Here is a 24,010-nt window from a genome sequence, read left to right as displayed (position 1 = left end):
ATGGATAATAGATGCATAATAAAGAAAATCACAAAGCTAGAGTTTTCTTTTTTTCTTCTTTTTTTTTTTTTTTGATAAACCACCTGCAAGACACATAAGGAAGAAAAATCCAAATTACTAACATCCATAACAAAAAGATGCCATTGCTACAGATTCTATAAACATTAAAAGATACTAACAGGATATAAAGAATTTTGTTCTGGTAGATTTGTCATTTTGATAAAATTCTTTGAAAAACAACATCTCATGATCTATTTCTGTATAACAAATTACACCCAAACTTAGTGGCTTAAAACTACAGCCATTTAATGATTTTTCACAGTTCTGGGATTTGATTGAGCTTAGAAGCTGGTATTCACAGAGGGTCTCTCATGTGGTTGCAGTCAGATGGTAGCTGGGGCTGGGGTCCTCTGTAGGCTCAACTGGGACACCGAGGCACTCTCTCCCTCAGCAATTCCAGTGCCTCTAACGTGGCCTATGTGGTCCCATCAGCAATGAAGTCAAACTTCTTACCTGATGGCTCAGGACTTCCAATAGGAAAGTAAAAGCTGTAAGCCTTCTTTAGACGTACTCTCAGATGGTCTAAGTCCAGGGCCAGCTACATCTTCATGAGACGAATGACAAATACTTTGTACCCTAATTAATCTACCCCACAGAATTTACCAAAGCTGACCCCGAAATTAGACAATCTGTATAATCCTACAGATGATTTTTTTTGAACTGTAAGTGTAATAAAATCACCCTCAAAGGAAATTCAAGGCCCAAATAGTTTGCAAGGATATGACTACTTTTGAGAGGAGGGAGTGGGCTTTGATTGGCCTGCAGCAGGGAGACATGCAGCGGCTGGAAAAGTTCTATTTCTTGAACTGAGCATTGATTACAGGGGTTTTGCCCTTAAGTCATGTATTGAATTATACATTTTATGTGGTTATCTCTATCTCAGTTTTATTTTAAAGGAAAAAGTCTTTTAAAAAACAATGAAGGGCTTCCCTGGTGGCGCAGTGGTTGCGAGTCCGCCTGCCGATGCAGGGGACACGGGTTCGTGCCCCAGTCCGGGAAGATCCCACATGCCGCGGAGCGGCTGGGCCCGTGAGCCATGGCCGCTGAGCCTGTGCGTCTGGAGCCTGTGCTCCGCAGTGGGAGAGGCCACAACAGTGAGAGGCCCGCGTACCGCAAAAAAAAAAAAAAAAAAAAAAAAAACAATGAAAAGGGAGCAGTGACTATCTGAACGTTTGTCTTCTGAAGACTGTGGGGCTGCCTTTGGAAGAGAGAAAGATGGAGATCACGACTTAGAGGGTTAGGGCTGGACCACAGAAAAGTAAAAAGTTTGGGACTGGAAGGAGCTAGGTCTTAGGGGAATTTCTGAACACTGTCCTTGGAAATGGGGACTAGTATAGACAAGGAGGAGGAAGAAGGGCACAAGGATGCATGATCTCAGAACAGAAGACTCTAGAATCAGTTCAGGACTCCTCCAAGGTCTCATGGAAACGAGTCATCCAGAACATTGACCTCATGAATGTCCTTCACTTAATCCAGGGCCACTCAATCCCTCTTCAGGCTCCAGGGAGAGAAGCTTCTATTAGGACCTTAATGTGGCTGTGGATGAAGAACTGCTCTTGGGACCTGCAGGGACAGTGATAAAGTCCAGTGAGTCCCCCACCCTCCAGCACAGGGACTCAGCAGACAGCGCACCCAGCCAGAGTCACTTACATCTTATCCCCGTGACCCTCCCTCCGCCAAAGGATGGGTGAATGATCTGGCACCAAAAGCTAAGGAAGGAGACATTACCTCAGCACCAGACAACGGAGTCTCCACACGTCCTACAATAAAAAAGGAAGAAATAGGATGCCCCAGTTAGAACCAAGTGTTGTGATTATCCTGAGCGATGGGGGATGACCCAGAGTATCAGAACTCCATCTCCGATTACCCCCCGGAATGTTTCTGGCTTCAGGAAAAAACTATCTCAGTGACCCCTGAGAGGTATGATCAGCCCTCCCTGCCTTGCATCTTAGACATTAGGAAAAGTGGGAAGTGGGGAAAGCCAGGGGGCACGTGGCAGGGGTACTCCTCAGAGCTCATTACCTTTCCGAGCCCTGGTGTGGATGACGATCCCCACCAGAAGGAAGACTAGCCCAACCAGGAAGGCTGCAATTCCACTCAGCATCTTTCTCCAAGAATATTCAGACTGAGCTCCTATGGAAAACATGTATTAAAGTGAGCCAAAAGCTCCCAATATTTGGTGTACCTTCCTGAAATCCCAGAACCTGTGCTGGACACCAATCCAATGCTATCTAGGGAAGGACTACATCTTTGAAGCCAAGGCTTGTACTCATGGAGTTTCTGTTAATGATTCTTATAGCCAATAATAATGCCCCCCTAAATGCCAAGACCAAAGCATTAGAGGACAGTAGTTCCCAAAGTTGGAAGTAAGTGACAAGGTGATTACACCTCCATATTTCTTGGAAGATCCAAGAATAGCTATTTGCCATGTTTTTTCCCACCCCAACCCAAACACCCCAATTTCTATAACTCCCTCAGATCAGAGGGGAGAAGAACTAGTGTTGTAGCCAAGATGAACACAGAGGTAACACAGGTCTTGAGTCAGATTGAGCCGAGTTTCATCCAGAAAGTATAAGCTGATTCTCACTCCACTCCACAGAAACAGGACTCAGCAGGCTGGGATGATCAACAAGGCAGGTGTAGACCTCTCCAAGTTCAGGCATCATTGCCAGCATCACCATTGTCTGAAAGGTCCAGTCTCCATTCCTAATGAGGCCAGTGGACATGACCCCCTCTCTCTGTTCCTGACCATTCCGGAACCACGTGATCTTGATGTCCCCTGGATAGAAACCTGTCACAGAGCAAAGCAGCAGATTGTGTTGCTGCAAGGCTGGGATCCTCTCTGGATACACTGTCACCTCTGGTTGCACTAGCAGGGGAGAGAAGAAATGAGACATGGTGAAGGAAATCCACAAAACCAACACAGGAGTTTCATTAAAGGTTATCTCAGCCCCAAATCTCTTTCCCAAATCACCCAAGTAGAAACTGGAAATGTGGGGAAATCTCACCCCCAAAGACTCAAACACTGGATATGTTAGTGTCGCAAGGAGGATTTAGGCTTTATCACATGCCCACAGTTGCCCCTTGTATTTGGGAAGACACTAGCCCTTAAAGTCCCTGAGAACTGGGGGTCTGGGACCCAAGACCACCGTGAACTGACCACTGAGGATAGTGAGTGAGTCACAATTGAGGACAGAACATATACAGACTCCCCTGCTCCTGACCCATCTATCCTGAAGCAGGAAACTGCCCAGTACAAGGAAGAAGAGCCACGGCCAGGCTCACACGGGGGAGATTCCTGAACCCCTGCAGTCCCCACCTTACACCTCACCTTTTCTCCCCACAGTGAAGGGTGCACCCAGCTTGTAGTTGTGTCTGCAGAGCGCATCCACAGAGGCTCTACTCCTTGCCAGTATATCGGGCCGATTGTTCCACAGCTCAGCGTCAGGCTGGCCCAGCTCCGTCAAGGCCACAAACATCCCCAAGTTGCTGTCAAAACGCGCATACTCCTCCAGGTTAAAGATGAATCTGACCACAAACTGCACCTTTTCTGTCCCATTGGTGAAGTAACAGTCAGCCTTTGCCTGAATCACAAAATCTTCTAGAAAACCAAAAAAAAAAGACTATGAACCAGCCCCTATTAGGAAACCCATACCTGGTTTATTATGCCAGACCACATTGATTGAGGCCTTTGACCTCAGTAAATCAGCCAAAGTAGCCTCTGCTCCGCTGGGCCCCACCCTGGTTCCTCTTAGCAAAGAGACATCCATTCTTCTTTGAAAGAAGCCTGAGGTCCAGCCTACCAGGCCAGCCAAACAGGAGACATGTAACCCAAAGAAGCAAGTCAGAATGTGTCCAGAGACATAAACTTTCATTCAACAAATATTCATTCCTTTGACCAATATTTATAGACTGTCTGCATTTTGCCAGACACTGTGCTAAGTTTCTCCAAGCCAAGCTTTCAGAAGCCCAAGAATTCCCAGCCCTGTATGGAATAGTTCAATAGTATTCTTGCTGTTAGTAGGTTAATTCTATATATTCCTTCTGGAGTAAAGTGAAAGGAGGATGGAGGTGGGGTAAAGAAATGCAGAGTAGGTTCATAGTAGGTGTGAAATAAACTCCCCTTCTACTTTCCATTCACTATGGGTTTTCTCAAGAATTTTCTTCTGGGGACTTCCCTGGTGGTCCAGTGGTTAAGGCTCTGTGCTTCCCCTGCAGGAGGCACAGGTTCCATCCCTGATTGGGGAACTAAGATTCCAAGTGGCACAGCCAAAAAAAAAATTTTTATAATGAATTTTCTTCTGGACATTTTCCTTTGCACGATTACTCAGAGACCTCATCCCCTCTGTTGGCTCTAGTAAGGTAATGACCTAATTAGCTCTATCTACGTTAGGTAAAATAATATTAACTCATGACTTGAAGATGCCTTTTATTATCATCATCATCATCATCATTGGCCCTGTATGCACAGTTCTAGCGGTTGTAATAATCTGGTGAATATAGGGTTAACTTAAACCTTTTCTGGAGGCTTTTATATTAAACACTTCCACTGAAGAATGAATTTAAAAATCCAAATCCTTCAATATCCTGTGATAAACCATTATGGAAAATAATATGAAAAAGAATGTATAACTGAGTCACTTTGCTGTACAGCAGTAATGAACACAACATTGTGATTCAACCATACTTCAATAAAAAATAAATTTTAGGGACTTCCCTGGTGGCACAGTGGTTAAGGATCTCTCTGCCAATGCAGGGCATATGAGTTTGAGCCCTGTTCCAGGAAGATCCCACATGCCACGGAGCAACTAAGCCCGTGCGCCACAACTACTAAGCCCGAGTGCTACAACTACTGAAGCCCGCATGCCTAGAGCCCGTGCTCCGCAACAGAAGAAGCCACCACAATGAGAAGTCCGTGCGCTGCAACTAGAAAAAGCCCATATGCAGCAACAAAGACACAACGCAGCCAAAAATAAATAAATAAATAAATTTTTTTAAAAATAAAATTTAAATAAATAAACAAAAATGCAAATCCATTCTCCATTATGATTTTCCACTTTCAGAGTACCTTATTAGTATTTTTTTCTTTTTTTTTATTTAACAGATTTAATCAGTTATACATATACATATGTTCCCATATCCCCTCCCTTTTGCGTCTCCCTCCCGCCCTCCCTATCCCACCCCTCCAGGTGGTCACAAAGCACCGAGCTGGTCTCCCTGTGCTATGCAGCTGCTTCCCACTAGCTATCTACCTTACGTTTGCTAGTGTATATATGTCCATGCCGCTCTTTTGCTTTGTCACAGCTTACCCTTCCCCCTCCCCATATCCTCAAGTCCATTCTCTAGTAGATCTGTGTCTTTATTCCTGTCTTACCCCTATGTTCTTCATGACATTTTTTTTCTTAAATTCCATATATATGTGTCAGCATACAGTATTTGTCTTTCTCTTTCTGACTTACTTCACTCTGTATGACAGACTCTAGGTCCATCCACCTCATTACAAATAGCTCAATTTCGTTTCTTTTTATGGCTGAGTAATATTCCATTGTATATATGTGCCACATCTTCTTTACCCATTCATCCGATGATGGACACTTAGGTTGTTTCCATCTCCGGGCTATTGTAAATAGGGCTGCTATGAACAGTTTGGTAAATGACTCTTTTTGAATTATGGTTTTCTCAGGGTATATGCCCAGTAGTGGGATTGCTGGGTCATATGGTAGTTCTATTTGTAGTTTTTTAAGGAACCTCCATACCGTTCTCCATAGTGGCTGTACCAATTCACATTCCCACCAGCAGTGTAAGAGTGTTCCCTTTTTTCCACACCCTCTCCAGCATTTATTGTTTCTAGATTTCTTGATGATGGCCATTCTGACTGGTGTGAGATGATATCTCATTGAAGTTTTGATTTGCATTTCTCTAATGAGTAAAGATGTTGAGCATCCTTTCATGTGTTTGTTGGCAGTCTGTATATCTTCTGTGGAGAAATGTCTATTTAGGTCTTCTGCCCATTTTTGGATTGGGTTGTTTGGTTTTTTGATATTGAGCTGCATGAGCTGCTTATAAATTTTGGAGATCAATCCTTTGTCAGTTGCTTCATTTGCAAATATTTTCTCCCATTCTGAGGGTTGTCTTTTGGTCTTGTTTATGGTTTCCTTTGCTGTGCAAAAGCTTTTAAGTTTCATTAGGTCCCATGTGTTTATTTTTGTCTTTATTTCCATTACTCTAGGAGGTGGGTCAAAAAGGATCTTGCTGTGATTTATGTCATAGAGTGTTCTGCCTATGTTTTCCTCAAGGAGTTTGATAGTGTCTGGCCTTACATTTAGGTCTTTAATCCATTTTGAGCTTATTTTTGTGTATGGTGTTAGGGAGTGATCTAACCTCATACTTTTACATGTCCCTGTCCAGTTTTCCCAGCACCACTTATTGAAGAGGCTGTCCTTTCTCCACTGTACATACCGGCCTCCTTTATCAAAGAAAAGGTGACCATATGTGCGTGGGTTTATCTCTGGGCTTTCTATCCTGTTCCATTGATCTATATTTCTGTTTTTGTGCCAGTACCACACTGTCTTGATTACTGTAGCTTTGTAGTATAGTCTGAAGTCAGGGAGCCTGATTCCTTCAGCTCCATTTTTCGTTCTCAAGATTGCTTTGGCTATTCGGGGTCTTTTGTGTTTCCATACAAATTGTGAAATTTTTTGTTCTAGTTCTGTGAAAAATGCCAGTGGTAGTTTGATAGGGATTGCATTGAATCTGTAGATTGCTTTGGGTAGTAGAGGCATTTTCACAATGTTGATTCTTCCAATCCAAGAACATGGTACGTCTCTCCATCTATTTGTATCATCTTTAATTTCTTTCATCAGTGTCTTATAATTTTCTGCACACAGGTCTTTTGTCTCCTTAGGTAGGTTTATTCCTAGATATTTTATTCTTTTTGTTGCAATGGTAAATGGGAGTGTTTCCTTGATTTCACTTTCAGATTTTTCATCATTAGTATATAGGAATGCCAGAGATTTCTGTGCATTAATTTTGTATCCTGCTACTTTACCAAATTCATTGATTAGCTCTAGTAGTTTTCTGGTAGCATCTTTAGGATTCTCTATGTATAGTATCATGTCATCTGCAAACAGTGACAGCTTTACTTCTTCTTTTCCGATTTGGATTCCTTTTATTTCCTTTTCTTCTCTGATTGCTGTGGCTAAAACTTCCAAAACTAGGTTGAATAATAGTGGTGAGAGTGGGCAACCTTGTCTTGTTCCTGATCTTAGTGGAAATGCTTTCAGTTTTTCACCATTGAGGACGATGCTGGCTGTGGGTTTGTCATATATGGCCTTTATTATGTTGAGGAAAGTTCCCTCTATGCCTACTTTCTGCAGGGTTTTTATCATAAATGGGTGTTGAATTTTGTCGAAAGCTTTCTCTGCATCTATTGAGATGACTATATGGTTTTTCTCCTTCAATTTGTTAATATGGTGTATCACGTTGATTGATTTGTGTATATTGAAGAATCCTTGCATTCCTGGAATAAACCCCACTTGATCATGGTGTATGATCCTTTTAATGTGCTGTTGAATTCTGTTTGCTAGTATTTTGTTGAGGATTTTTGCATCTATGTTCATCAGTGATATTGGCCTGTAGTTTTCTTTCTTTGTGACATCCTTGTCTGGTTTTGGTATCAAGGTGATGGTGGCCTCGTAGAATGAGTTTGGGAGTGTTCCTCCCTCTGCTATATTTTGGAAGAGTTTGAGAAGGATAGGTGTTAGCTCTTCTCTAAATGCTTGATAGAATTCGCCTGTGAAGCCATCTGGTCCTGGGCTTTTGTTTGTTGGAAGATTTTTTATCACAGTTTCAATTTCAGTGCTTGTGATTGGTCTGTTCATATTTTCTATTTCTTCCTGATTCAGTCTTGGCAGGTTGTGCATTTCTAAGAATTTGTCCATTTCTTCCAGGTTGTCCATTTTATTGGCATAGAGTTGCTTGTAATAATCTCTCATGATCTTTTGTATTTCTGCAGTGTCAGTTGTTACTTCTCCTTTTTCATTTCTAATTCTATTGATTTGAGTCTTCTCCCTTTTTTTCTTGATGAGTCTGGCTAATGGTTTATTAATTTTGTTTATCTTCTCAAAGAACCAGCTTTTAGTTTTGTTGATCTTTGCTATCATTTCCTTCATTTCTTTTTCATTTATTTCTGATCTGATTTTTATGATTTCTTTCCTTCTGCTAACTTTGGGATGTTTTTGTTCTTCTTTCTCTAATTGATTTAGGTGCAAGGTTAGGTTGTTTATTCGAGATGTTTCCTGTTTCTTAAGGTAGGATTGTATTGCTATAAACTTCCCTCTTAGAACTGCTTTTGCTGCATCCCATAGGTTTTGGGTCGTCGTGTCTCCATTGTCATTTGTTTCTAGGTATTTTTTAATTTCCTCTTTGATTTCTTCAGTGATCACTTCGTTATTAAGTAGTGTATTGTTTAGCCTCCATGTGTTTGTATGTTTTACAGCTCTTTTCCTGTAATTGATATCTAGTCTCATAGCATTGTGGTCGGAAAAGATACTTGATACAATTTCAATTTTCTTAAATTTACCAAGGCTTGATTTGTGACCCAAGATATGATCTATCCTGGAGAATATTCCATGAGCACTTGAGAAAAATGTGTATTCTGTTGTTTTTGGATGGAATGTCCTATAAATATCAATTAAGTCCATCTTGTTTAATGTATCATTTAAAGCTTGTGTTTCCTTATTTATTTTCATTTTGGACGATCTGTCCATTGGTGAAAGTGGGGTGTTAAAGTCCCCTACTATGATTGTGTTACTGTCGATTTCTCCTTTTATGGCTGTTAGTATTTGCCTTATGTATTGAGGTGCTCCTATGTTGGGTGCATAAATATTTACAATTGTTATATCTTCTTCTTGGATCGATCCCTTGATCATTATGTAGTGTCCTTCTTTGTCTCTTCTAATAGTCTTTATTTTAAAGTCTATTTTGTCTGATATGAGAATTGCTACTCCAGCTTTCTTTTGGTTTCCATTTGCATGGCATATCTTTTTCCATCCCCTTACTTTCAGTCTGTATGTGTCTCTAGGTCTGAAGTGGGTCTCTTGTAGACAACATATATGTGGGTCTTGTGTTTGTATCCATTCAGCCAATCTGTGTCTTTTGGTGGGAGCATTTAGTCCATTTACATTTAAGGTAATTATCGATATGTATGTTCCTATTCCCATTTTCTTAATTGTTTTGGGTTCGTTATCGTAGGTCTTTTCCTTCTGTTGTGTTTCTTGCCTAGAGAAGTTCTTTTAACATTTGTTGTAAAGCTGGTTTGGTGGTGCTGAACTCTCTCAGCTTTTGCTTGTCTGTAAACGTTTTAATTTCTCCATCAAATCTGAATGAGATCCTTGCTGGGTAGAGTAATCTTGGTTGCAGGTTTTTCTCCTTCATCACTTTAATTATGTCCTGACACTCCCTTCTGGCTTGTAGAGTTTCTGCTGAGAGATCAGCTGTTATCCTGATGGGGATTCCCTTGTGTGTTATTTGTTGTTTTTGCCTTGCTGCTTTTAATATGATTTGTGTTTAATTTTTGACAGTTTGATTAATATGTGTCTTGGCGTATTTCTCCTTGGATTTATTCTGTATGGGACTCTCTGTGCCTCCTGGACTTGATTAACTATTTCCTTTCCCATATTAAGGAAGTTTTCAACTATAATCTCTTCAAATATTTTCTCAGTCCCTTTCTTTTTCTCTTCTTCTTCTTGGACCCCTATAATTCGAATGTTGGTGTGTTTAATGTTGTCCCAGAGGTCTCTGAGACTGTCCTCTGTTCTTTTCATTCTTTTTTCTTTATTTTGCTCTGCAGCAGTTATTTCCACTATTTTATCTTCCACCTCACTTATCCATTCTTCTGCCTCAGTTATTCTGCTATTGATCCCATCTAGAGTATTTTTCATTTCATTTATTGTGTTTTTAATCGATGCTTGATTCATCTTTAGTTCTTCTAGGTCCTTGTTAACTGTTTCTTGCATTTTGTCTATTCTATTTCCAAGATTTTGGATCTTGGAAATAGAATCTTGGATCATCTTTACTATCATTATTCTGAATTCTTTTTCAGATAGACGGCCTATTACCTCTTCATTTGTTAGGTCTGGTGGGTTTTTATCTTGCTCCTTCTCCTGCTGTGTGTTTTTCTGTCTTCTCATTTTGCTTATCTTACTGTGTTTTGGGTCTCCTTTTTGCAGGCTGCAGGTTCGTAGCTCCCATTGTTTTTGGTGTGTGTCCCTAGTGGCTAAGGTTGGTTTAGTGGGTTGTGTAGGCTTCCTGGTGTAGGGGACTAGTGCCTGTGTTCTGGTGGATGAGGCTGGATCTTGTCTTTCTGGTGGGCAGGTCCACGTCTGGTGGTGTGTTTTGGGGTGTCTGCGGACTTTTTATGATTTGAGGCAGCCTCTCTGCTAATGGGTGGCGTTGTGTTCCTGTCTTGCTAGTTGTTTGGCATAGGGTGTCCAGCACTGTAGCTTGCTGGTCGTTGAGTGAAGCTGGGTGCTGGTGTTGAGATGGAGATCTCTGGAAGATTTTCGCCGTTTGATATGTGGAGCTGGGAGGTCTCTTGTGGACCAGTGTCCTGAAGTTGGGTCTCCCACCTCAGAGGCACAGCACTGACTCCTGGCTCCTCAATTTGGGATGATTTGTTGTCTATTCATGTATTCCACAGATGCAGGGTACATCAAGTTGATTGTGGAGCTTTAATCCGCTGCTTCTGAGGCTGCTGGGGGAGATTTCCCTTTCTCTTCTTTGTTCCCACAGCTCCCGGGTCTCAGCTTTGGATTTGGCCCCGCCTCTGCGTGTAGGTCGCCGGAGGGCGTCTGTTCTTCGCTCAGACCGGACAGGGTTAAAGGAGCAGCCGCTTCGGGGACTCTGGCTCACTCAGGCCGGTGGGGGGGGAAGGAGGGGCACGGAGTGCAGGGCGAGCCTGCAGCGGCAGAGGCCGGCGTGACGTTGCACCAGCCCGAGGCGCGCCGCGCGTTCTCCCAAGGAAGTCGTCTCTGGATCCCGGGACCCCAGCAGTGACGGGCTGTACAGGCTCCCAGAAGGGCGGCGTGGACAGTGACCTGCGCTCGCACACAGGCCTCTTGGCGGCAGCAGCAGCAGCCCCAGCGTCCCACGCCCGTCTCTGGGCTCCGTGCTTTCAGCCGCACCCCTTATTAGTATTGATAGTGATTAGTTTGAAATCTATACTAACTTTCATACAATGTAACTCTTTTTTAATTGGCATGTTCTCCAAAACAATTTAATTTCCCAAAGCTATTTAATCAGTCTTCATAGGTAAGAAAAAATATGATTGTGTATTGTGGTCTGGATGTTTGTGTTCCCTCTATTCACATGTTGAAACCCCAACCCCCAAGGGTAATGGTATTAGTCAGCAGTGTTAGGGGAAGTACTTAGGTCAGGAGCATGGATTCCTGATGAAAGGGGTTAGTGTCCCTAGAAAAGAGGCTCCAGAGAGCTCCCTTGCCCCTTCCACCATGTGAGGACACAGAGAGAAGGTGCCAGCTCTGAACCAGAAAGAGAGCCTTTCCCAGAACACAACCATGCTGCAGCCTTGATCTCGGACTTCCCAGCCTCCAGAACTTTGAGAAATAAATTTCTGTTGTTTATAAGCAACGCAATCTGTGGCATTTGTCATAGCAGCCCAAACAAACTAAGGTGGTGATAGTTGTCTTAGATTTGAAGATCTGGACAATTTTAAGAGACAAACTGGTAAACGGACCTGGATTGGTCTCAGTTCACTTAAGTTCTAGTTCTTTATCTAGTTATTTTACATAGAAACAGACACTTCCCCTCCCTGACCTGCTTCCCTATCAATAAAGACAGGTTTGGATTCACAACACCAACACTGAGGTAGAACTCAAAAGCATTGTGTTAGGTAAGAAAAGAAACAGAATGTGATTCATCACACAATGACATTTATTAAAATTTAAATACACACATAGGAGGGAGCAGAGTCAAGATGGCGGACTAGGAGGATGCGGAGTTCGTGTCTCCCCACAACTGGGCACCTACCAGAGGCTGGTGGGGGACCTTGACACCCAAGGGGATGGGAGGAACCCCCGAGTGACTGGGGAGGACATGGGGTGGAATGAGGGGGAAAGAGAAGTGGAGGTCAGAGGGAACCAGTGCCCCTGAGGGGTGGCTGGGGGAGGGGAGGGGTTCCTGTGCCTGGAGGGACCCTTGGAGTTTCAGAGGACTCGGGGGAACATGAATAGCATTTACCCTGCCCACTCAGGCCCTGAGACCTCCACCATCCGGGGACACCTCCTGCCACGTGGGTCCTAAGGGTGTGGGGGGGGCAGAAGAGTAAAGGTGAACAGGGAGCCTGCTAAGGTCTCAGGCCTGATCATCCCTACTCTGAGGCCAGAGGCACATCAGGGCCCCTCCAACAGCACTGAGCCTAATTCCCACCCCCACCCCAAGGGCTTAAGAATAGGCCCCGACCCCACCTAAACGATGCCCATGCCTAAGCCCCACCCCACATAGCCAAGGCCTTTTCCGGCCTTTTTTTTCCTGTTTTTTTGCTATTGTGATTCTGTTTTACCTTCTGGTTGTTGTTTCATTTATATTTTACTTTTTTTAAACATATCTGTTAGTTTTCTAATCTTATATTATTTTTTACTCTTTGTTACTTTCTGTCCTTTTTTAGTTTTTTGCCACCCTGTGCAGCTTGCCGGATCTTGGTTCCCAGACCAGGGGTCAGGGGTCAGCTCCTATGGTGGGAGCACTGAGTCCAAATCGCTGGACGAACAGAGAGCCTCAGACCCCAGGGAATATTAATCAGAGTGAGGTCTCCCAGAGGTCCTCATCTCAGCACCAAGACCCAGCTCTACCCAACAGCCTACAAACTCCAGGGCTGGAAGCCTCAGGCCAAACCACCAATAAGACAGGAACACAGTCCCACCCATCCAAAAAAAAAAAAAAAAAAAAGAGACAATAAAAAAATATGTTACAGATGAAGGGGGAAGATAAAAACCTACAAGACCAACTAAATGAACAGAAAATAGGCAACCTACCTGAGAAAGAATTCAGAGTAATGATAGTAAAGATGATTCAGAATTTTGGAAATAGAATTCAGGCACGGATCAAGAAAATACAAGAAATGTTTAACAAAGACCCAGAAGAACTAAAGAATAAACTAAGTTGAACAACACAGTAACTAAAATGAAAAATACAATAGAAGGAATCAATAACACAAAAAATGAGGCAGAAGAACAAATACATGAGCTTGAAGATAGAATGGTGTAAATAACTGCCAAGGAGCATAATAAAGGAAAAAGAATGAAGAGAATTGAAAACAGTCTCAGAGACCTCTGAGACAACATTAAATACACCAACATTCGAATTATAAAGGTATCAGAAGAAGAGAAAAAGAAAGGGTCTGAGAAAATATTTGAAGAGATTATAGACAAAAACTTCCCTAACATGGGAAAGGAAATAGCTACCCAAGTCCAGAAAACACAGAGAGTCCCATACAGGATAAACCATAAGAGAAACACACCAAGACACATATTAATCAAACTAACAAAAATTAAATAAAAAGAAAAAATTTTAAAGCAGCAAGGGAAAACAAAAAATAACATACAAGGGAATCCCCATAAGGTTATCAGCTGATTTTTCATCAGAAAGTCTGCAGGCCAGAATGGAGTGGCAGGATATATTTAATGTGATGAAAGAGAAAAACCTACCACCAAGATCACTCTACCCAGCAAGGATCTCACTCAGATTCGACGGAGAAGTTAAAAGCTTTTCAGACAAGCAAAAGCTAAGAGAATTCAGCACCACCAAACCAGCTTTACAACAAATGCTAAAGGAACATCTCTAAGTGGGAAGCACAAGAGAAGAAAAAGACCCACAAAAACAAACCCAAGACAATTAAGAAAATTGCAGTAGGAACATACATGTTGATAATTACCTTGAATGTAAATGGATTAAATGCCCTAACCAAAAGACTCAGACTGAATGGATACTAAAACAAGACTCATATATGTGCTGCCTACAAGAGACCCACTTCAGATCTAGGGACACATACAGACTGAAAGTGAGGGGATGGAAAAGGATATACCATGCAAATGGAAATCAAAAGAAAGCTGGAGTAGCAATACTCATATCAGATAAAATAGACTTTAAAATAAAGACTGTTACAAGAGATAATGAAGGACACTACCTAATGACCAAGGGATCAATCCAAGAAGAAGATATAACAATATAAATATTTATGATTTAAATAAAATAAATATGATTTTAAAATCCTCCCAACATAGGAGCACCTCAATACATAAGGCAAATGCTAACAGCCATAAAACAGGAAGTCAACAGTAACATAGTAATAGTGGGAGACTTTAACACCCCACTTACACCAATGGACAGATCATCCAGACAGAAAATAAATAAGGAAACACAAGATTTAAATGACACAATAGACCAGATAGATTTGATTGATAATTATAGGACATTCCACCTAAAGTGGCAGAATACACTTTCTTCTCAGGTTCACATGGAACATTCTCCAGGGTAGATCACATCTTGGGTCACAAGTCAAGCCTCAAAATTTTAAGAAAATTGAAATCGTATCAAGCATCTTTTCCGACCACAACACTATGAGATTAGAAATCAATTACAGGAAAAAAATACTGTAAAAAACACAAATACATGGAGACTAAATAGTGCACTACTAAATAACCAAGAGATCATTGCAGAAATCACAGAGGAAATTTAAAAATACATAGACATAAATGACAATGAAAACACGATGACCCAAAACCTATGGGATGCAGCAAAAGACTTCCTAAGAGGAAAGTTTATAGCAATTCAATCTCACCTCAAGAAACAAGAAAAACCTCAAATGAAAAATCTCACCTTACACCTAAAGCAACTAGAGACAGAAGAACAAAGAAAACCCAAAGTCAGTAGAAGGAAAGAAATCATAAAGATCAGAGCAGAAATAAATGAAATAGAAATGAAGAAAACAATAGCAATGTCAATAAAACTAAAAGTTCGTTATTTGAGAAGATAAACAAAATTGATACACCTTTAGCCAGACTCATCAAGAAAAAAAAAGGAGAGGATGCAAATCAATAAAATTAGAAATGAAAAAGGAGAATTACAACTGACACCACAGAAATACAAAGGATTACAAAAGACTACTACAAACAACTATATGCCAATAAAATGGACAACCTGGAAGAAATGGACAAATTCTTAGAAAGGTACAATTTTCTAAGACTGAACCAGGAAGAATTAGAAAATATAAACAGACCTATCACAAGTAATGAAATTAAAACTGTGATTAAAAGTCTTCCAACAAACAAAAGTCCAGGACGAGTTGGCTTCACAGGCGAATTCTAGCAAACATTTAGAGAAGAGCTGACACCTATACTTCTCAAACTCTTCCAAAAGATTTCAGAGGGAGGAACACTCCTAAATTCGTTCTATGAGGCCACCATCACCCTGATACCAAAACCAGACAAAGATATCACACACAAAAAAAGAAAATTACAGACCAATATCTCTGATGAACATAGTCACAAAAATCCTCAACAAAATACTAGCAAACAGAATCCAACAACACATTAAAAGGATCATACACCATGATCAAGTGGGATTTGTCCCAGGAATGCAAGGATTCTTCAATATATGCAGATCGATAAATGTGATACCCCATATTAACAAATTAAGGAATAAAAACCATATTATCGGGCTTCCCTGGTGGCTCAGTGGTTAAGAATCCACCTGCTAATGCAGGGGACGTGGGTTCAAGCCCTGGTCCAGGAAGATCCCACATGCCACAGAGTAACTAAGCCCGTGCTCCACAACTACTGAGCCTGTGTGCCATAACTACTGAAGCCTGTGTGCCTAGAGCCCGTGCTCTGCAACAAGAGAAGCCACCACAATGAGAAGCCTGCACACCGCAATGAAGAGTAGCCCCCACTCACCACAACTAGAGAAAGCCGGCACTCAGCAACAAAGACCAAATGCAGCCAAAAATAAATAAACAAACAAATAAATAAATAAATAAGCCATGTGATCACCTCAATAGATGCAGGAAAATCTTTTGACAAAATTCAACACACATTTATGATAAAAAAAAAAAAAACTCTCCAGAAAATGGGCATAGAGGGAACCTACCTCAACATATTGGGTGGGCCAAAAGGTTTGTGTGTTTTTTTCTGTAATATGGCTCTAGTAGAACTTAGTTGTCTTTAAATTCATTCAAAACAATTTTGTTAGATTGTATACGACAGCTGTCATATTGGCATACATTTAAAAAAATTATCAAAATTGGTGAATATTTGTGTAGCCATTTTAATATTGAAGATGGAAGAAAAAAGCAACATTTTCAACATATTAGGCTTTACTATTTCAAGAAAGGCAAAAACACAACTGAAACGCACAAAAAGATTTGTGCAATATATGGAGAAGGTGCTGTGACTGATCAAACGTGTCAAAAGTGGTTCACGAAGTTTCGTACAGGAGATTTCTCGCTGGACAATGCTCCACTGTCGGGTAGACCAGTTGAAATTGATAGTGATCAAATTAAAACAGTAATTGAGAACAGTCAGTGTTATACCACACAGGAGACAGCCGACATACTCAAAATATCCAAATCAAGCATTGAAAATCATTTGCACCAGCTTGGTTATGTTAATGGCTTTGATGTTTGGGTTCTACGTAAGTTAAGCGAAGAAAACGTTCTTGACGATATTTCCGCATGTGATTCTCTACTGAAACATAATGAAAACGTTCCGTTTTTAAAACAAATTGTGATTGGCAAAGAAAAGTGGTTACTATACAATAATGTGGAAAGGAAGAGATCGTGGGGCAAGCGAAATGAACCTCCAGTAACCACACCAAAGGCCGGTCTTCATCCAAAGAAGGTGATGCTGTGTATATGGTGGGATTGGAAGAGAGTCCTCTATTATGAGCTCCTTGCAGAAAAAACAATGATTAATTCCAACAAGTACTGCTCCCAATTAGACCAACTGAAAGCAGCACTTGATGAAAAGCTTCAAGAATTATCAACAGAAAACGCATAATCTTCCATCAGGATAATGCAGGACCACATGTTTCTTTGATGACTAGGCAGAAACTGTTACAGCTTCACTGGGAAGTTCTGATTCATCTGCTGTATTGACCAAACATTGCATCTTCGGATTTCCATGTATTTCGGTTTTTACAATATTCTTTTAATGGAAAAAAATTAAATTCCCTGGAAGACCATACAAGTCACCCAGAACAGCTCTTTGCTCAAAAATATAAAAAGTTGGGCTTCCCTGGTGGCGCAGTGGTTGAGAGTCTGCCTGCCGATGCAGGGGACGCGGGTTCGTGCCCCGGTCCGGGAGGATCCCGTGTGCTGTGGAGCGGCTGGGCCCGTGAGCCATGGCCCTGAGCTATGGTCGCTGAGCCTGCGCATCCGGAGCCTGTGCTCCACAGCGGGAGAGGCCACAGCAGTGAGAGGCCCGCATACCACACACACACACACACACACACACACACACACACACACACACACACTATATATATATATATAAAGTTTTGGGAAGATGGAATTATGAAGTTGCCTGAAAATTGGCAGAAGGTAGTGTAAAACAATGGTGAATAAGTTGTTCAATAAAGTTCTTGGTGAAAGTGAAAAAGGTGCCTTTTATTTTCACTTAAAAAACCAAAGGCACTTTTTGGCTCACTGAATAATAAAGGCCATATATGAAAAACCCAAAGCAAAAATCATTCGCAATGGTGAAAAACTGAAAGCCTTTCCACCAAGATCAGAAACCAGACAAGGATGTCCACTCCTGCCACTCTTATTCAATATAGTTTTGGAAGTCCTAGCCATGGCAATCAGAGAATAAAAAGAAATAAAAGGAATACAAATTGGGGGCAAAAAAGTAAAACTGTCACTGTTTGCAGATGACATGATACTATACATAGAAAATCCTAAAGTTGCCACCAGAAAACTACTAGGGCTAATCAGTGAATTTGGTAAAGTTGCAGGATACAAAATTAATGCACAGAAATCTCTTGCACTCCTATACATTAACAATGAAAAATCAGAAAGAGAAATTAAGGAAACAATCTCATTTACCATCGCAACACAAAGAATAAAATACATAGGGATAAACCTACCTAAGGAGGCAAGAGACCTGTACTCAGAATACTATAAAACACTGATGAAAGAAATCAAAGATGACACAAACAGATGGAGAGATATACCATGTTCTTGGATGGGAAGAATCAATATTGTGAAAATGACCATACAACCCAAAGCGAGCTACAGATTCAGTGCAATCCCTATCAAATTACCAATGGCATTTTGCACAGAGTTAGAACAAAAGATTTTACAATTTGTTTGGAAAACAAAAGACCCTGAATAGCCAAAGCAATCTTGAGAAAGAAAAACGGAGCTGGAGGAATCAGGCTCTCCAACTTCAAACTATACTACAAAGCTACATTAATTAAGACAGTATGGTATTGGCACAAAAACAGAAATATAGATCAATGGAACAGGATAGAAAGCCCAGAGATAAACCCACGCACCTATGGTCACCTAAACTATGACAAAGGAGGTAAGAACATATAGTGGAGAAAAGACAATCTCTTCAATAAGTGGTGCTGGGAAAACAGGACAGCTACATGTAAAAGAATGAAATTAGAACACTCCCTAACACCATACCCAAAAATACACTCCAAATGGATTAAAGACCTAAATGTAAGACTGGACACTTGGAACACTCTTAGAGGAAAACATAGGAAAAACACTCTTTGACATAAACCACAGCAAGATCTTTTTTGACCCCACCTCCTACAGTAAGGAAAATAAAAACAAAAATAAACAAATGGGACCTAATAAAACTTAAAAGCTTTTGCAGAGCAAAGGAAACCATAAACAAGACGAAAAGACCATCTTCAGAATGGGAGAAAATATTTGCAAACAAAGCAACAGACAAAGGATTAATCTCCAAAATACACAAACAGCTCATGCAGCTCAATATCAAAAAAACAAACAACCCAATCAAAAATGGGTGGAAGACCTAAATAGACATTTCACCAAAGTAGACATTTCACCAAAGTAGACATACAGATGGCCAAGAGGCACATGAAAGGTTGCTCAATATCACTAATTATTGGAGAAATGCAAATCAAAACTACAGTGAGGTATCACCTCACACCTGTCAGAATGGCCATCATCAAAAAATCTACAAACAATAAATGCTGAAGAGGGTGTGGAGAAAAGGAACCTCCTTGCACTGTTGGTGGGAATATAAATTGATACAGCCTCTATGGAGAACAGGATGGAGGTTCCTTAAAAAACTAAAAATAGAACTACCATATGACCCAGCAATCCCACTACTGGGCATATACCCTGAGAAAACCATAATTCAAAAGGACACATGTACCAAAATGTTCATTGCAGCTCTATTCACAATAGCCCAGAGCTGGAAACAACCTAAGTGTCCATCATCGGATGAATGGATAAAGAAGATGTGGCACATATATACAATGGAATATTACTCAGCCATAAAAAGAAATGAAACTGAGCTATTTGTAATGAGGTGGATAGACCTAGAGTCTGTCATACAGAGTGAAGTAAGTCAGAAAGAGAAAGACAAATACCGTATGCTAACACATATATACGGAATTAAAAAAAAAATGTCATGATGAACCTAGGGGTAAAACGGGAATAAAGACACAGACCTACTTGAGAATGGACTTGAGGATATGGGGAGGGGGAAGGGTAAGCTGTGACAAAGCGAAAGAGAGGCATGGACATATATACACTACCAAACGTAAGGTAGATAGATAGTGGGAAGCAGCTGTAGAGCACAGGGAGATCAGCTCGGTGCTTTGTGACCGCCTGGAGGGGTGGGATGGGGAGGGTGGGAGGGAGGGAGATGCATGAGGGAAGGGATGTGGGAACAGATGTATATGTATGACTGATTCACTTTGTTATAAAGCAGAAACTAATAAAAAAAAATTTTTTTAATTAAAAAAAAATAAATGCTGAAGAGGGTGTGGAGAAAAGGAACCTCCTTGCACTGTTGGTGGGAATATAAATTGATACAGCCTCTATGGAGAACAGGATGGAGGTTCCTTAAAAAACTAAAAATAGAACTACCATATGACCCAGCAATCCCACTACTGGGCATATACCCTGAGAAAACCATAATTCAAAAGGACACATGTACCCCAATGTTCATCATTGCAGCACTATTTACAATAGCCAGGACATGGAAACAACCTAAGTGTCCACTGACAGATGAATGGATAAAGAAGATGTGGTACGTATATACAATGGAATATTACTCAGCCATGAAAAGGAATGAAATTGGATCATTTGCAGAGATGTAGATGGACCTAGAGTTTGTCATACAGAGTGAAGTAAGCCAGAAAGAGAAAAACAAATATCATATATTAACACATGTACATGGAGTCTAGAAAAATGGTACAGATGAACCCATTTGCAGGGCAGGAGTAAAGACACAGACATAGAGAACAGACGTGGAAATGGGGTCGAAGGAGAGGGTGGGATGAATTGGGAGATTAGGAATAACATACATACGCAACCATGTGTAAAATAGATAGCTAGTGGGAACATGCTCTAATGCACAAGAAGCTCAGCTCAGTGCTCTGTGATAACCTAGATGGGTGGGATTGGGGGTGGGAGGGAGGTCTAAGAGGAAGGGGATATATGTATACATATAGCTGACTCATTTCATTGTACAGCAGAAACTATCACAATATTGTAAAGCAATTACACTCCAATAAAAAAATTTTTTTAATACAACAGGAAAACAATGCTACATCTTCCTAAAAGCCACCCACATACTTAAAGACATACCAGACACATTAGAATGGAAGGGAGGGAGTGAGAATGGAGACAAGGGAAGAGAGGAGAGCATCCTTGTTCTGATCAGTGATTACAGGGTGCTATAAAGTCACTGCGGAAGATTAACTCCATTCTGAGCACTTGAGAACAATATAAAAGGACATTCAAATGGGTTAATAATGTAAGTTGATCAGGAAAGATCTCCCTGAAGAAATGGCATTTCAGTTGAGACTTGAAGGATAATTGTTACTGATCTCGAGTAGTAGATTTTCCTTCATTTCTACGTTCAGAGGAACTATTGGACTGAGTGTCAGGACAGCAGCATCCTTCCTGGGTCAGCCAGACTCATCTCGAACTCAGCTAATTTCAAACAGGGCTCTAACCTCCAAATCTCTGTTTTGTCTTACATTCTAAATAAAAAAATTTTTTAAGTTAGTTTTCAGTCAGATTTGTGTCAGAGTTTAGATCTTACTGATTGTGTATGTGTTGCTGTTGTTCAATGGATATTATAAGCTCAGAGAGGTTTCTGTTCTCCAAGAATAATGATCTCCTCACACCCATCCTCCACAACCCTAGGTTTGTTCCTCTTTTGTGTTTAATGAGACTTTGACGTTCAAAGGGGTTCTGGTTTTTAGCACGTTATATCCTGTTTTCTTCTGATAAATATGTTTTCAGAATGTAATATCACTTCATGTTTGCATAGCTTAACTCCTCAGCTAGAAAAATAACAGCAGTAAAAACATGTACCTGGTAACATGAGGACAGGCCTAATACATTCAATTTCTCTCATTTCTCAAGATCGCTTCATACAATCTGACCATATTATAGGGGCTTAAAAATCAACCTTCGCTTCCAAGTTCTTTTATTCACATATACCCCAATTGGATACATACAGAAACAGTCACAATCATCAAACTCCTGGCTGAAGGATAGCAGCTATTCTCAGACTGCCTCCATTTTTTACAGTTCTCCAGACTGACATTAATACCATAAGGACCCTAAGCAAGCAATGTTTCCCTTTTTCCTGCCTCCGGACTCCTTGAATCCGTGGCTCTGGGACAGGAAGACCCTTTTCCTGCCGGGCCATTGAATGTGGTAAAGAGGGAAGGAATAATTTCCTGTCAAAGGGAAGAAGACTCTCTTTGAACCCAGAAGCCCCTTCCGGTCTGGACTGGAGCCTGGACCTGTAGGGAAAGGCCTTCCTCCCCCATGCCAGTTTTTGCATGTACACATGAAAGAAATCACTGTGTCCTTACCTGGAGAATCTCTGCCTTGAGTCATGGAGGAGTCCAGCCTGATTACCGTCACTAACAAAGCCACCACCCAGGAAACCCAGCTAGAACCCATTCTGGAAGAAAACAAGCGAGACAGAAAAATCGTCCACCTCTTCAGAATGGGGCTTGCCCACACACAACTCAGTCAAAAATATTCATGAAGAATAGAGATACCTTTCTGGCCTCCCCAGGATTGGAAACTCCTCACATGGATAACCAATCAAGACAGAGGAGCTTTGTGTCATTAAATGCTGGGTAGAATACTTTCGTAAAGTTGTTACCACTCAAGAACTGTTTACCTGCAGAATCACTGGCAGCAGTTTAGGTACATGGAAACCGGCAGAGGAAGAGAGACAGAATCATCAGAACAACCCTTCACTGTAGATACCATTATGACCTCCCTTTTACAGGTGAAGTAATGAAAGAATGAACCAAAGTTCACAAGTAGTAAGTCCATAGGCTGTGCTATTTCCATTGCACTACATTTCTTGAGAACCCTGGAAACTTTATTTCTACACCTTTAACATCCCTGTAATGATAAGATGCACAAAATGTCAAAATAACTGAAGAATTGTATTATAACTTTGGTACCAGGACAGACTTCCATCCCCATCTCTTCAAAAGAAGTCAGTGTTTTCGTATATCACAAGCAAGGAATGACATGGAGACCATCCGTAGGAAGAGGTAGCAATGTCAACCAAGAAGAGAAAGCGATACCAACCTGGGAATCTCCCTTGTCAATGGCCTCTGATACATCTTGAATAAATCGAAGCCTCTGATTGGTCCAGTTGGAAGCTTTGAGTCATTTTCTGTGCTTCTTGTCAATGTCTACAGTGGAAGGATCTGAGCTTCAGAGGCTCATCAGAGAAAATAGACATTTCTGGGGAGACAACTAATAAAGGGAGAGGTCATGCCCTGGTTGCTTTCTCCCACATTTCTGTTTTTGTGTTCTACTTGTATGAGTTTGAAAAATAAAGTGGGGCATTTTCATCTATCTCTTCCCGTCTGACTTCAGCCAAGAGCCTTACCTAATAGAGACATGGGTTTTTCTGTGATTTTTCCCCCAAACTCATATTTTGCATCCCTCTTTCTCATTCCCTCCCCATTCCCTAGGGAGTGAGAGAAGTTGGGTGTGGTAGATGTGGTTATTCATTGAGGTGGTAAAAAATCATTCTCCTTATTACCTGACAAAAATATCTTTTCCAGGGGGGCTTCCCTGGGGGGCTTCCCTGGTGGCGCAGTGGTTGAGAGTCCGCCTGCCGATGCAGGGGACACGGGTTCATGCCCCAGTCCGGGAAGATCCCACATGCTGCGGAGCGGCTGGGCCCGTGAGCCATGGCTGCTGGGCCTGCGGGTCGGGAGCCTGTGCTCCGCAACGGGAGAGGCCACAACAGTGAGAGGCCCACGTACCGCAAAAAAAAAAAAAAAAAAAAAAAAAAAATCTCTTCCATTGTTATCTTGGTGACTTTATTTTTATTGAGATATAATTAACGTACAACACTCTGTTAGTTCCAGATATACAACATAGTGATTTGATATTTCTATACATTACAAAGTAATCACCATGATAAGTCTAGTTACCATCTGTCACCATACAAAGTTATTGCAATATTATTGACTATATTCCCCACCCTGTACATTTCATTCCTGTAACTCATTTATTTTGTAACTGGAGGTTTATACCTCTGAATCTCCCTCACCTATTTCATTTATTCTCCCCAGCCTCCTCCCCTTTGGCAACCACTCTGTATCTATGAGTCTTTCTGCTTTGTAATTGTTTGTTCACTTGTTTTGTTTTTCAGATTCCACATGTAAC

At 41.1% G+C, this 24,010-nt stretch overlaps 1 protein-coding gene across 1 annotated transcript; it reads right to left on the bottom strand.

Annotated features, from left to right (window-relative positions):
* Positions 1-1,587: 1,587 nt before the first annotated feature.
* Positions 1,588-23,016, bottom strand: LOC132496892 (HLA class II histocompatibility antigen, DO beta chain). Its single transcript, XM_060109580.1, has 7 exons — positions 22,916-23,016; positions 22,177-22,268; positions 3,392-3,661; positions 2,648-2,929; positions 2,083-2,193; positions 1,789-1,820; positions 1,588-1,623 (listed from the first exon to the last, which is right to left on the bottom strand). Exons 1-7 carry the CDS (start codon positions 22,948-22,950, stop codon positions 1,588-1,590), a joined length of 858 nt encoding a protein of 285 aa, XP_059965563.1. The 5' UTR covers positions 22,951-23,016.
* Between the last annotated feature and the right edge of the window lie 994 nt (positions 23,017-24,010).

The sequence above is a fragment of the Mesoplodon densirostris genome, chromosome 10, assembly GCF_025265405.1.
Source record: "Mesoplodon densirostris isolate mMesDen1 chromosome 10, mMesDen1 primary haplotype, whole genome shotgun sequence".
In the NCBI taxonomy this organism is placed as follows: domain Eukaryota; kingdom Metazoa; phylum Chordata; class Mammalia; order Artiodactyla; family Ziphiidae; genus Mesoplodon; species Mesoplodon densirostris.
The sequence above is the reverse complement of the archived record's forward strand: the minus strand, read 5'-3'. Positions and strand labels throughout refer to the sequence as shown.

Coding starts and splice junctions, on each gene's coding strand:
- LOC132496892 (XM_060109580.1), bottom strand. CDS start 22,950: ATGTATCAGAGGCCATTGACAAGGGAGATTCCCAG. Junction 3,662..22,176: donor TCAAGGCAGAGATTCTCCAG/GTAAGGACACAG, acceptor TTGGTTTTCTAG/AAGATTTTGTGATTCAGGCA. Junction 2,194..2,647: donor TCCTGTTTCTGTGGAGTGGA/GTGAGAATCAGC, acceptor TGTTTTCCATAG/GAGCTCAGTCTGAATATTCT.